We start from the raw sequence: 15,364 nt of genomic DNA, 5'->3' as shown, positions 1-15,364 counted from the left end.
TTTCAACTAAGTAGTGCCCTATTTCTAATTACCTTGATGCCTGCATTGTGAGATAAATGTTGCTTATTTTTGTAAGTATTCTTTGAATTAAAATCAATTTCACTTATCAAGTACTTGGTTGGTTGGTTGATCCGGGAGAGGGAGCCAAACAGCGAGGTCATTGGTCCCCGATATCAAGTAGTGTTTCTGACATTTTGTTTTCACAAAGAGTTGTTTGGGCAGAAGAAAAGTGAATGTGTTTTTAATTTTTTTCCAGTTCCAGTGTTATGGTCAATGATGAACTGGTACACATTTTGTATTCACCACACAATGATGGACTATTGCTGCTGGCTGTGCCAGATAGTAGGTCAGTATACATTTTGGTAGTATTTGAACTGTATAAACTGAAACCATAAACTTCTCACCTCTGACTTGTCAATGCTTTGTAAATGAAATTGTCTGTCTGTTTTCTCACTTTAAATGTGTAACCAGTTACTATAATCTCTCTGTATGCTTTTCTGTCCGCCATCGAGGACTTCAACATAAACTACTGGATCTTGAAAAAAGTAGAAAATTCTTTATAAAATAAGTAAATATTCTTGCAACTTCATTTAAGCTCTGGACTAAAAAGGTCAAGGGATGGAGAAGTGAAATGCTTGTTAGTATGCAACTTCTACAAATCCCATCCCACTCCTAAATTACTAAACTTATCCAAATACGCAAGGCTCTGCTTATGTGGACTATTGTTTCTGTAGCTCCTTATTCATTCAGTAGTAGAGTAAGTAAAGGTGCCAAGCATTTGGGTGGATCATCCTGGAATTCTAACATCCTATAATGAAAGCTCGAGTTTTGATGTGTGAAATACTTAGGGAGTACTGATTACTTTGCACATAATGCTGTGATCTTCAACAACCTTAATTCCATTTACCAAGACTACATGAAGATGAATATTTTTATAATATGTGGACGAATAAAGGAGTATGCAAAATGCAGAATATAATGTAAAAGAAAACAAAAACAGCTGATTTATATTTCAATTGTAATTTCATTTCATACAAAATATACATACCCTAGATTGTCAGGCCTCATGGTCTAGTGGTAAAGTACATGCCAGGAAAGAGAAAGGTTGTGTGATTTAATCCTGATCAGATTAGGGAATCTGCTGTCTGCCTGCAACATAGCCTTCACGTCTCAGTGATGTTAAGATTTTCTAAGAACAACAACTGGTTCAGATTCCATGTGAAACTGTAGTTTGCCTGCCTCTGCTAGGGTTGCTGTGATAAATTAGGCAAACACAAGTTGCCAGAGTGGCATCCAGTCAAAAGATAGGTTCTTGAGCCACATGGAATTATTATTATAAATCTAGATTTATTTATAGTAGAGTATGTTGCTATACTCCAAAATTAGTTCATGCTTTTAAATGTCAGTATGCCAAGCTATCTGTATTATACACTCCTTGTAAAATATAAACTCCCGCCAGAATTGTCACAATTAATAAAGTATTCTGGGCTATTATGCTGGGGTTGAAGGGATTTCACTTTAAAAACCTGACGTTTCATCCCCATCTGTGGAGGACATTTTCAAGGGGGATCATAACTTTGTTGAACGTTCGATTCACACCCTGCCTCGCTACTGACTACAGCAAAATTCTGCTTCTGCGATCTCCCGTGCAGTGACGTGATGTCACATGCAATTGGCCGTTGTCGACTACCATAGTCTGCTGTTACTATCATCCCATGTTGAAAGACTGCTACACATCTTCTTCAGCACCAGAATCCAAATTTCATTCAATTTCACGCTCTCTTCCTTCCTATTGAAATTCCTGGGGTGTTTCACAATCTGCATGGCCTCTCTGTATAGTCTGTCATGGTATCTGCTTGTGGCTGCCAGTAATTGAGTCTTATCAAAATGAATGTGGTGATCTCCTGGCTGTAAAGCGTGTTCCACGGCAGCTGATCTGTCAATCTCCCCAAATCTGCAATTATCCTTGTGGTCTTCGAGTGATTGTGGCTGATTATTAGAGTAAGATTAATGACTTATTAGATCCGCAAACATATAAGAAACTAAATAAATACCCCACTGACAAAGTTCTTAGAACTGTTACACAGTTGGTAAAGAAGTCCTCTATTGAGCAGAGCATTCAGTAAAGTGCGCTGGCACCAACACCTTATGAACTGCCGAAGGTGCACAAAGAACATGATCCTCTAAGGCCTATAGTGAGTGCTATTGGTTCGCCCATCTATTCGATTGCCAAGTTCTTGACAACATTATTACGACCATATATGGGCTAGTCAGATTTGTATATCAAGAATTTGGCACATTTTATCGGTAAATAAAACGGCAGAGTGGTACATCCAGCGGACATATTAATTAGTTTTGATGTGGTGTCGCTATTCTCAATGGTTCCATTCAATAAAGTGTTGCAACAGCCAAGTCGGATTTTTCCTTCCGATGTCACAGAATTGTTCAAATATTGCCTCACAACCATATATTTCAAATGTAATGAAGAGTTCTATGAACAGATGGATGGTGGTGCTGTGGGGATCCCCTTCAATCCAGTTATAGTGAACTTCTTTATGGAAAAATTTGCGGAGTAGGCATTGGAAACTGTTAACAAGAAACCGAATATTTGGTTCCATAATGTGGATGATATGTTTGTTTTGTGACAGCATGGCAGGGAGGAACTGGATCCTTTCCACAAACATCTGAACGGGATCAATCTGAAATTTCAGTTTACCAAGGAGGAGGAGGCAGGTGGAAGATTAAATTTTCTTGATGTGCTAGTTTTCAAAAAAGAAGACGGTAACTTGGACCACATGGTTTACTGAAAACCCATGCACACTGACCATTACTTGCACTAGGGTTCAAACCACCACCCACAACAAAAGCGAGGCATAGTAACAACATTGGCAGATAGAGCAAGGAAAATCTGTGAACCAGAGCTGCTTGATGCAGAATTAAAACATCTCAACAATGCATTACTCAAGGATGATTATTTGTTCGCTGAGATAAAAAGAGCATTAAGTCCACCACATAGGAATCATAGTGATCGTCAAGCGCTGGTGAAATGGGTAGTTTTCGTGCCATTCATTAAGGACGTGACTGACCACATTGGAAAAATCTTGAAAAAGCAGGACATCGTGGTAATTTACACACTCGCACGGAAGATACAAGATCATCTAAAATTGCCCAAGGATGCTTGCCAACCACTGGAAAAAGCTGGAAGTTATAGGATTCCGTGTAGTTGTGGGGAGGTGTATGTAGGTACTACAAAAAGATCTGTCGAAAAACAATTTGAAGAGCACAAGGGTAATTGCAGAACAGGTGAGATTGACAGATCAGCTGTTGCACAACATGTTTTACAGCCAGAAGACCATAACATTCATTTTGATAGGACTCAAGTACTGGCAGTCACAATTGAATACCTTGAAAGACTATACAGAGAGACCATACAGGCTGTGAAACACCCCAGGAATTTTAATAGGAAGGAGGAGGGCATGAAATTGAATGAAATTTGGATTCTGGTGCCGAAGAAGATGTGCACGAGTCTTCCACCATGGGATGGTGAGTAGAATTTTGCTGTAGTCAGTAGTGAGCCAGGGTGTGAATCAGATGTTCAACAAAGCTACGATCCCCCTTGAAAATGTCTTCCACAGATGGAGACAAAACTTTGGGTTTTAAAGTGAAATCCCTTCAACCATGGCATAATAGCCCAGAATAATTTATTAATTATTATTATACTCTCCACATAATAAAACAACACTGTCTCCATTCCCCCTGTTCCTCCACTGTCTAACTCACACCTCCTCCCTCTCTTTTTTCCTATGTTGTACTAGATGTAATTAAAAGGTTGATTTTGTGTTCCTAATACCAACTTGACCTTATGTCTTTGCTACTGGGAAGCTTTGGCCAGTATGTGACACACTGCCAGTGGAACCCAGTAACCACTATACATCAGCATCACTCATTCCAGTGTGCAGATGTAATAATCTCTGTTAGAACAGTTGTTCTGTTGGGTCACCATACCTGGTTTGCTGTGTATATATTTGAACTGCAGTTATACGATAATTGCTGTATTAATGTATTATAAATTAATGATAATATTCTTGAACTTTCACAGTGTTTTAAAGTACAATAGTAAACAAATTACTGCCATTGCACCTGTTAGCTGCTGCAGATATAGGTAGTTCTGTGAATGGTTCATTTTAGATTATTGTGTAGTACACTGTATTTTCCACAACAGTATAATGTGATGGGTTTTCTTGGCTGGTTCCCCATTACCTTCCCCTGTTGGTTGGAACTACAAAAGAAAATGCAGAAGACTAACTGGATTTGGTTAGGATCAGTGGTAACGTCATGGTTCATCCTGAATAAGGGAGGGGTAGGACAAACCTGGAACTCATGTAGGCGGGGTTGCTAAATCCCTGGAATAGGACTATCCTTTACAGTTCCAAGCTCTTCTGAACCTTGTATATGTTATTGGACAGGGTTGCATTCTATCACCAGTTCTATTTAATCTCTATGGAGAATATACTATATGATCTAAAGTATCTGGACACCTGGCTGAAAAGACTTACAAGTTTGTGGTGCCCTCCATCAGTAATGCTGGAATTCAATATGGTGTTGGCCAACCCTTAGCCTTGATGATAGCTTCCACTCTCTCAGGCATACATTCAGTCAGGTGCTGGAAGGTTTCTTGGGGAATGGCAGCCCATTCTTCACAGAGTGCTGCATTGAGGAGAGGTATCAATGTCGGTCGGTGAGGCCTGGCACGAAGTCAACATTTCAAAACATCCCAAAGGTGTTCTATAGGATTCAGGTCAGGACTCTGTGCAGGGCGGTCCATTACACAGATGTTATTGTCATGTAACCACTCCACCACAGGCCGTGCATTATGAACAGGTGCTCAATCATGTTGAAAGATGCAATGGCCATCCCTGAATTGCTTTTCAACAGTGGGAAGCAAAAAGATGCTTTAAACATCAATGTAGGCCTGTGCTGTGATAGGGCCATGCAAAATGACAAGGGATGCAAGCCCCCTCCATGAAAAAAATGACTACACCATAACACCACCGCCCCCGAAATTTACTGTTGGCACTATACACGCTGGCAGATGATGTTCACCGGGCATTCCCCATACCCACACCCTGTCATCAGATCGCCACATTGTGTACGACGATTTGTCCCTCCACACAACATTTTTCCACTGTTTAATCATCCAATGTTTACGCTCCTTACACCAAGCAAGGCGTAGTTTGGCATTTACTGGCGTGATGTGTGGCTTATGAGCAGCAGCTCAACTATGAAATCCAAGTTTTTTCACATCCCACCTAACATTAATAGTACTTGCAGTGGATCCTGATGCAATTTGGAATTTCTATGTGATGGTCTGGATAGATGTCTGCAAATTACACATTACGACCCTACTGTTGGCGGTCTCTGTCAGTCAACAGATGAAGTCAGCCTGTATGCTTTTGTGCTGTATGTGTCCCTTCACGTTTCTACTTCACTATCACATTGGAAACAGTAGACCTAGGGATGTTTAGGAGTGTGGAAATATCGCGTACAGATGTATGACACAAATGACACCTAATCACCTGACCATGTTCAAAATCCGTGAATTCCGCGGAGCACCCCATTCTGCTTTCTCACAATGTCTAATGACTACTGAGGTCGCTGATATGGAGTACCTGGGAGTAGGTGTTAGTACAATGCACCTGATATGAAAAAAGTGTATGTTTTTGGGGGTGTCTGGGTAGTTTTGATCACATAATGAATGTTGTGAGAAAAAGTCTTCATGACTGGACTGGTGGGATCCATATTGGAGGACAAAGAACCAGTAATTTAAGATTTTCTAATGACACCATGCTGTGCACAGAATCACAGTTGGAAGTGAACAAACTACTACATAGAGTTAACAGAGAAAGTGAGGAACTTCAGTTGTCAGGGAAAAAGAGAAAGACCAAGATCATGTCAATTAATGGAAGTGAATTACTGCCGGTTACTGATGTACTATCAGGAGGGACCACAAGAGAGTTGGTGCTTTTGAGATGTAGGGCATACAGGTGGTTGCTGAGTATGTCACGGATGTACAAATGAACCAAAAAATCAGTGCTTCAAGAACTCAGACTGGGGAAGAGGTTGTACAATACTTGTTTTCAAAGAACCCTGCAGTTCTATATAATAGAGGGAAACATTCCATGCGGGAAAAATGTATTTAAAAACAAAGATTATGTGACTTACCATATGAAAGCGCTGGCAGGTCGATAGAAACACAAGCGCTGGCAGGTCGATAGAAACACAAACAGACACATACATACACACAAAATTCAAGCTTTCGCAACAAACTGTTGCCTCATCAGGAAAGAGGGAAGGAGAGGGAAAGACGAAAGGAAGTGGGTTTTAAGGGAGAGGGTAAGGAGTCATTCCAATCCCGGGAGCGGAAAGACTTACCTTAGGGGGAAAAAAGGACGGGTATACACTCGCACACACACACATATCCATCCACACATATACAGACACAAGCAGACATATTTAAATATGTCATCTTTAAATATGTCTGCTTGTGTCTGTATATGTGTGGATGGATATGTGTGTGTGTGCGCGAGTGTATACCCGTCCTTTTTTCCCCCTAAGGTAAGTCTTTCCGCTCCCGGGATTGGAATGACTCCTTACCCTCTCCCTTAAAACCCACTTCCTTTCGTCTTTCCCTCTCCTTCCCTCTTTCCTGATGAGGCAACAGTTTGTTGCGAAAGCTTGAATTTTGTGTGTTTCTATTGACCTGCCAGCGCTTTCGTATGGTAAGTCACATCATCTTTGTTTTTAAACCCTGCAGTTCTGTCCCACTGTGTGATGACAGATGGATAACTTGGAAAAAGTTGTTATCCAAAGCAAAGTCAATGGGAAAAGATTACAAGGGAGACCATCAAGACAATGGATGGGCCAAATAAAGGACAAGACAAACCAAACATGTGGCCATTTAATCCAAACTGCAGAAGACCGGGAAAAATGGATACAGAATGTGATGGATCACCAAGAGTGAGTTGTTGATAATATTATGATGGAACTCATTGCCATAAATTATGTAAGTGATTGTTTATTCACATATAACTGTATTTTTAATTTTATAAAAATGTCTTTTGCTATTCCAATGTGTATTTTAGGATGTTTGAAAATGACTTCATAACTGAAACATCACAATACTGAAGAATAACAGAATATCACAGATTCAGCAAGGTAAAGAATAGTATTCCCCCTTCAAAAATTTTTGAGTCCATTAATTGTATTTCACTTATGCTAAAATAAAATTTTTGATGTAAGGCAAGTAAAACACACACACACACACACACACACACACACACACACACACAATGAAAAGATGCAAAGAAGCATTAGAAACTTAGAAATTAAATTTTTTCCAGCACTCTGAAATTGTTGCACCCATTATAATTCCAAAAAAGCAGCTAAATACATCACTGTCCAATTTTTAGGCAGCATCTCTTACAAAGTTGCTGAAATAATGTGCTGAATGAAATTAAAAATAAGTTTTCAATCGGCAATAAACTAAAACAGAATGTTGTGCTCGGTACAGTAACAGAAAACCAATGAAATAATCATCTGTGTATAAACTTATGTGCAGGAGTTTCCTCTAATTTTTAATAAAGTGGACTAGCAGAAAATTGGATTCAGAGAGCACGTATTTGTATTAAGGTTGCACAATCTGACTAAACAATCATGTGTTTCAAATCTCAGAAACAAATGCCACTGTGAGCAACACAGGACAAAATGTGAAATTCTGCTTTCTTCAGGCAGAGGAAAAATGATTCTATTAGGAAAAGTACTAAAGATAAGAGAATTTCTCAACATGACATAGAGGTGTCACTGCTATCATAAAATTTTCGTTATGTTTTATTGTTGATCGTTCTCTCTACAGGAAGCCAAATGGCACAATTTCATCCAGTTCTCCTTCACTATCATCGGAATCGGCACCAAAACCGTTGTCGTCATTGTCATCATCATCATTAAGAGAAATCATTAGTTGTTCATTTTCATTTATAATGACATCTATAGTCTGTGCTTCTCTGAGTTTAGCAACATGGCCTACTTTCTTCCTCCATGAGGTAGCGTCTATAGTAGCAAGACCTTCATGTAGCAGTTTTTCCACTTCTGTTATAGTAAAAGTCTTGTTGTTACTTCTAATGTATGCCTTGACTTCACTCCAAACCAATTCAGTTGGATTAAAATGGCAGTGATAAGGCAGTAACCTAATTACCAAGTGACCCTGTTCACTTGCAATTTCATCTACAATGTATTTAGGTGTCACAGGCTTATTTTGTTTTATGAGCGAGTATAACAAGAGCTTTGTCGTTTTCATGTCCACAGCAATGTCTGTTGCCTGCCACCACTACACCATAGTTTCTTTACGGTCACTAGTGGTGGGAGTTTTATGTAAAATCGCGGAATGGGAATGGTACGGTGCATTGTCCATCACAACCACTGTCGGAACAATAAACTTGATCAATAAATTTTTAAACCACTGTAGAAACTGTGGATGGTTCATATCCTCATGATAGTCACTGGTTTTTCTTGATCTAAAAACTAAAAATTCTTCATCTGAAAGATGTTGTGTTCAGTGTTCTGACTGCAAACTTAGCTGCATTGAAAACACATTCTGAATGAGACCCAGGAAACACTTCAATCAATTGTGAAACATGCTGTTTCTTGATTTCAACTTGTTGCAGAAAATGGTGGACAGCATATTGAACATGTCTTGCACCAGTCACATGGAAATTAATAATCTGATTTGATTTTGAATGATGCTTTTTATGCGAATTTTAGGCTCCAGACAATTAAAAACTGATGTGAGTGATGCTTTTGTATGTGGTTTTTGGCCTCAGGACAATTAAAAACCGATTTTTCCCATCCAATGTGATATGACCTTGCCGTGGTGGATGGGCTTACGCAACTAACAGTATCACACCTGTACATCCATGCACACTGAGTACTACAGTTTGTTTAATGTCAAGGCATTGTTGTATGATTGATTTGTCGTTTGTAGTTGGCCACTATTAAATTATGATGCTTACAGCACCATCTATTGCTACATTTTGTAACTATTTATTTTTCTTCTGCCATATGTTTTCCCCCTTCTCCAATAATATTCCATTGCAATGTGACATCATTAAGACCAGTGGTGTTATTTCCACAGTGGTTTGAAAGTTTAACTTTAATTATAATCACCCTGTATATGGCTGACGTGGCCCAAATTTTCAACTGACCCCATTGATTTAAATCAATGCCCGCTTGCAGCCAAAGTCTATAATTCCTTTGTGTCTTATATTGCAACCTCTCACTCACCCTGTGGTAAGTATGGTTTCCGCACGATGGGTACACTGGAAAGCCTCATCATGATTCAATATTACTTGGAGTTTAATTAAAGATTTTGATACTAGTGCATTTTACACATTTCAGTACCTTAAACAGATGCTCCAAGTCACACTCTAGCTCATATTTCTTTCTTGTGTTATGTTTCTGGTGTCTTTCATTTGTTACATAACATAAAGGAGTGGTGATTATGAACACCATAATTAAAAATATATATTGTGAGGTAGTAGTCTGTATCTCTAGTGCTTTAAATAACTATAACTGAAGGTTGTTGCGTCCAAGCAGAATGGTGCAGTGGTTAGCACAGTGCACTCGCATTTGGGAGAATGATGGTTCAGTCACCAACTGGCCAGCCAATTTTAGATTTTCCATGATTTCCCTAAATCACTTATGACAAATGCTGTTATGGTACTTTTGAAAGAGCATGGCCAATTTCCTTCCCCATCCTTTCCTGTTCCGAGGTTGTGCTACATTTCTGCTGACCTTGTTGTCAATCTCTGCTGACCTTGTTATCGATGGAATGCTAAACTCTGACCTCACTTTCTTCTTCTGGAAGGTTATAGTTACTCTCCACACATAACTCTAATATTTTTATTTCCCCAAAGATAAAGACTCTTTTCAGCGCCAGTGACTTTTCCCAGTAGATGATTCCACAAGGAACCGGAATAGACAGACTGTGATTATCTTTGATACTGGAAACTAGCCTCATGCCAGAGGTTGCAGAGCATAGACTTTTCAGAATTTGGAGAGTGTGATAATTTCATTTAAATCTGACATCAATATGGACACCTAAGAGTTTAAGCTGTCATTCTATGTGTAATACGTCTGTGAATGGAACTGGAAGAAATCTTAACATGTGGTGTAATGCCAAGTACCATCTATTGGACACTTAAAAGTGGTTTGCAGGGTATGTATGTAGATCTAGAAAGAAGAGTTTTGAGCACTACATCCTCTATATCTGCAGATGTTCATGTGCAATAACAATCTCCTGTAGGCTTTAATTGTCAGAATGGAACTGAATGTACTTGGTTTTACAGAGATTTATCACTAGTAAATCAGTCGACTATTATGGGACATCTACATGCAATAGGTGGACAGTGGCTTCCAGATTAGTGGAGATTTTGTTGTGGATCACAAACACACATTAAAATTGCATGTGATGTTGGATGGCAGAGAGAGATCGTTAATCTAAGTGAGAAATAGTAATGGATCAAAAATATATCCTTGTGGAACAATGCAATGCACTAGTCATCTGTCAGACTCATGCCATTCATACCCATTTGATAACAATTAAAACTACTTTCTGCTGTATGTCCTACAGATAATATATTAAATACTTGTGCATTATTATCCAACTTTTTTCTCAAGTAGTATCACCTGTTCAATGAAGTTAGACATTTTTGAAAGAGCCATAAATATAATACCAGTAAGCACGATAAAGTGGATTTGGTGTGTAGAAATACTTTTTTTGAGATTCAGACTACACTGCCTGACAAAAAATGCAAAGTCCTCATGGTTGGCATCCAAAAAAACTTACAGTCATCTCAGAATGGCAGTTCCTGTATAGTTTTCAAGTGAATATTATAACATTATTCCTGGTAAATAGTGTCAAGTTCAGGTGACAATGTTGAAGGTGAGATCTGGTGACTGTGGTGCCCAGGGGAAATGGAACATTTCATCCTTGTGCTCACAAAACCAATCCTGGACAGTGCGAGCTGTGTCAGCAGGGGCCTTGTCGTCTTGGAGCACAGCACCACTGTTGAAGAACAAACATGGGATGGACCTGATCAGCCAAAATGGTCACATAATCCTTGGCAGAAATGTGACCTTGCAGAGTACTCGTGGCTGCCGTAATCATCACCAAATGCCTGCCATGTAAACCTCAGCCAAAAATTGGAAACAGTGTGAAACAAGATTAATCCAACCAAATAACTTTCTTCCATTGCTGCATAGTCTAGGTTTTATGGCTTCAGCACATGTTTTCCTGTTATGGGTGTTTGTGTCACTGATAAGCGATTTGGAATTCCAGCTCATCCTGCAGTTCCATGCATATGGAGCTCTCTTCATGTTGTTTTGGAGCTAACAGGGTTCACGAATGCGACATTCAGTTCTGCAGTGACTTCCAGCTGTCATCCTCTTATTTATTGTCACAATAATCTTCAATGACAGTACATCATGATCGCTCAACACACACATGTCCCACTTTCCCTGTATGCGGTATAAATCTTCAATATGGCGCCTCTTGCAACACCCCACTTTGGCTACGTTCATTGTGAAACCATCCACCATATGAGCACCAACAGTTTGCCCACATTGTAACGCACTGAGCTCCAACATCTACATCTGCATCCATACTCCGCAAGCCAACTGACGGTGTGTGGCGGAGGGTACCTTGAGTACCTCTATCGGTTCTCCCTTCTATTCCAGTCTCGTATTGTTCGTGGAAAGAAGGATTGTCAGTATGCCTCTGTGTGGACTCTAATATCTCTGATTTTATCCTCATGGGGTCTTCGCGAGATATACATAGCAGGGAGCAATATACTGCTTGACTCATCGGTGAAGGTGCGTTCTCGAAACTTCAACAAAAGCCCGTACCGAGCTACTGAGCATCTCTCCTGTAGAGTCTTCCACTGGAGTTTTATCTATCATCTCCATAACGCTTTCGCAATTACTAAATGATCCTGTAACGAAGCGCGCTGCTCTCTGTTGGATCTTCTCTATCTCTTCTATCAACCCTATCTGGTACGGATCCCACACTGCTGAGCAGTATTCAAGCAGTGGGTAAACAAGCGTACTGTAACCTACTTCCTTTGTTTTCGAATTTCATTTCCTTAGGATTCTTCCAATGAATCTCAGTCTGGCATCTGCTTTACCGACGATCAACTTTATATGATCATTCCATTTCAAATCACTCCTAATGCATACTCCCAGATAATTTGTGGAATTAACTGCTTCCAGTTGATGACCTGCTATATTGTAGCTAAATGATAAGGGATCTTTCTTTCTATGTATTCGCAGCACATTACACTTGTCAACATTGAGATTCAATTGCCATTCCCTGCACCATGCGTCAATTCGCTGCAGATCCTCCTGCATCTCAGTACAATTTTCCATTGTTACAACCTCTCGATACACCACAGCATCATCCGCAAAAAGCCTCAGCGAACTTCTGACATCATCCACAAGGTCATTTATGTATATTGTGAATAGCAATGGTCCTATGACACTCCCCTGCGGCACAGCTGAAATCGCTCTCACTTCAGAAGACTTCTCTCCATTGAGAATGACATGCTGCGTTCTGTTATCTAGGAACTCTTCAATCCAATCACACAATTGGTGTGATAGTCCATATGATCTTACTTTGTTCATTAAATGACTGTGGGGAACTGTATCGAATGCCTTGCAGAAGACAAGGAACACGGCATCTACCTGGGAACCCGTGTCTATGGCCCTCTGAGTCTCGTGGACAAATAGCGCGAGCTGGGTTTCACACGATCGTCTTTTTCGAAACCCATGCTGATTCCTACAGAGTAGATTTCTATTCTCCAGAAAAGTCATTATACTCTAACATAATATGTGTTCCAAAATTCTACAACTGATCGACGTTAGAGATATAGGTCTATAGTTCTGCACATCTGTTCGATGTCCCTTCTTGAAAACGGGGATGACCTGTGCCCTTTTCCAATCCTCTGGAACGCTACGCTATTCTAGAGACCTACGGTACGCCGCTGCAAGAAGGGAGGCAAGTTCCTTCGCGTACGCTGTGTAAAATCGAACTGGTATCCCATCAGGTCCAGTGGCCTTTCCTCTTTAGAGTGATTTTAATTGTTTATCTATCCCTCTGTTGTCTATTTCGATATCTACCATTTTGTCATCTGTGCAACAATCTAGATAAGGAACTACAGTGCAGTCTTCCTCTGTGAAACAGCTTTGAAAAAAGACATTTAGTATTTTGGCCTTTAGTCTGTCATCCTCTGTTTCAGTACCATTATGGTCATAGAGTGTCTGGACATTTTGTTTTGATCCACCTACCACTTTGACATAGGACCAAAATTTCTTAGGATTTTCTGCCAGGTCAGTACATAGAACTTTACTTTCGAATTCATTGAACACCTCTCGCATAGCCCTCCTCACACTACATTTCGCTTCACGTAATTTTTGTTTGTCTGCAAGGCTTTGGCTGTGTTTATGTTTGCTGTGAAGTTCCCTTTGCTTCCGCAGCAGTTTTCTAACTCAGTTGTTGTACCACGGTGGCTCTTTTCCATCTCTTACGATCTTGCTTGGCACATACTCATCTAATGCATATTGTACAGTGGTTTTGAACTTTGTCCACTGATCCTCAACACTATCTGTACTTGAGACAAAACTTTTGTGTTGAGCCGTCAGGTACTCTGAAATCTGCTTTTTGTTGCTTTTGCTAAACAGAAAAATCTTCCTACCTTTTTTAATATTTCTATTTACGGCTGAAATCATCGATGCAGTAACCGCTTTATGATTGCTGATTCCCTGTTCTGTGTTAACTGTTTCAAATAGTTCGGGTCTATTTGTCACCAGAAGGTCTAATATGTTATCGCCATGAGTCGGTTCTCTGTTTAACTGCTCAAGGTAGTTTTCAGATAAAGCACTTAAAAAAATTTCACTGGATTCTTTGTCCCTGCCAGCCATTATGAACGTTTGAGTCTTCCAGTCTATATCCGGCAAATTAAAATCTCCATCCAGAACTGTAACGTGGTGGGGAAATCTACTCAAGATGTTTTCCAAATTATCCTTCAGGTGCTCAGTCACAACAGCTGCTGAGCCAGGGGGCCTACAGAGACATCCAATTACCATGTCTGAGCCTGCTTTAACCGTGACCTTCATCCAAATTATTTCACATTTCGGATCTCCGTCAATTTCCTTCGATACTATTGCACTTCTTATCGCTATAAACATGCCTCCCCCTTCACTGTCCAGCCTGTCTCTGCGGTATACATTCCAATCTGAGTTTAGATTTTCATTACTGTTTACATCTGGTTTCAGCCAACTCTCTGTCCCCAGTACTATGTGGGCATTGTGACCGTTTATTAATGAGAGCAGTTCTGGGACCTTTCTATAGACGCTCCTGCAGTTTACTATTAGCACATTAATATTGTTATTCCCTGTTGCATTTTGCCTACTCCTACCTTGCTGTGTCTCGGGAGGCATCTTTTTGGGCCTAGGGAGGGGATTCTCTAACCTAAAAAACCCACATGTGCACTCCACACGTACTCTGCTACCCTTGTAGCTGCTTCCTGCGTGTAGTGCACGCCTGACCTATTCAGGGGGACCCTACATTTCTCCACCCGATAGTGGAGGTCGAGAAATTTGCACCCCAGATCTCCACAGAATTGTCTGAGCCTCAGGTTTAAGCCTTCCACTCGGCTCCAAACCAGAGGACCGCGATCGGTTCTGGGAACGATACTACAAATAGTTAGCTCAGATTCCACACCGCAGGCGAGGCTTTCCGCCTTCACCAACTCCACCAACCGCCTGTATGAACTGAGGATGACCTTTGAACCCAGACGGCAGGAGTCATTGGTGCCAACATGAACAACAATTTGCAGTCGGGTGCACCCAGTGCTCTCTATCATCGCTGGTAGGGCCTCCTCCACATCTCGGATGAGACCCCCCCCCCCCCGGCAAGCAGACAGAGTGAACACTGGCCTTCTTCCCCGACCTTTCCGCTATTTCCCTAAGGGGCTCCATCACCCGCCTAACTTTGGAGCTCCCAATCACTAATAAACCCCTCCCCCCGTGTGCCTGCTCGGACCTTGCTGAAGGAGCGGCCACATGTCCACTCACAGGCAGAGCGGGCGATGCCACACGGCCAGCCTCCACATTGACTCTCCGCCTCGTGCGCCCCGAATGCCGCTGAACCCGCCACTCCCCTTGGGGAGAGGGTGGCCCAACCGCGCCTGGTACCCGCGAAGATGTCTCAGCAGCAGGGGCAGTGGGTGAAGCATGTAACACCTGGGGTGTACCA

The 15,364-nt window shown here is 40.9% G+C and overlaps 1 protein-coding gene across 3 annotated transcripts in view; it reads left to right on the top strand.

The window, feature by feature from the left end:
* Positions 1–15,364, top strand: part of LOC126470531 (protein inturned) — a 258,007-nt gene that overhangs the window by 69,056 nt on the left and 173,587 nt on the right. For all 3 annotated transcript variants that reach the window (XM_050098452.1, XM_050098451.1, XM_050098450.1), the window contains exon 8: positions 257–346. In XM_050098452.1, the coding sequence (XP_049954409.1) occupies positions 257–346 (90 nt within the window). The remainder of the gene's footprint in view (positions 1–256; positions 347–15,364) is intronic.

Source organism: Schistocerca serialis, chromosome 3 (assembly GCF_023864345.2).
Source record: "Schistocerca serialis cubense isolate TAMUIC-IGC-003099 chromosome 3, iqSchSeri2.2, whole genome shotgun sequence".
Taxonomy (NCBI): Eukaryota; Metazoa; Arthropoda; class Insecta; order Orthoptera; family Acrididae; genus Schistocerca; species Schistocerca serialis.
Note: the sequence above shows the minus strand (reverse complement) of the source record. Positions and strands in the feature narration are given on the sequence as shown.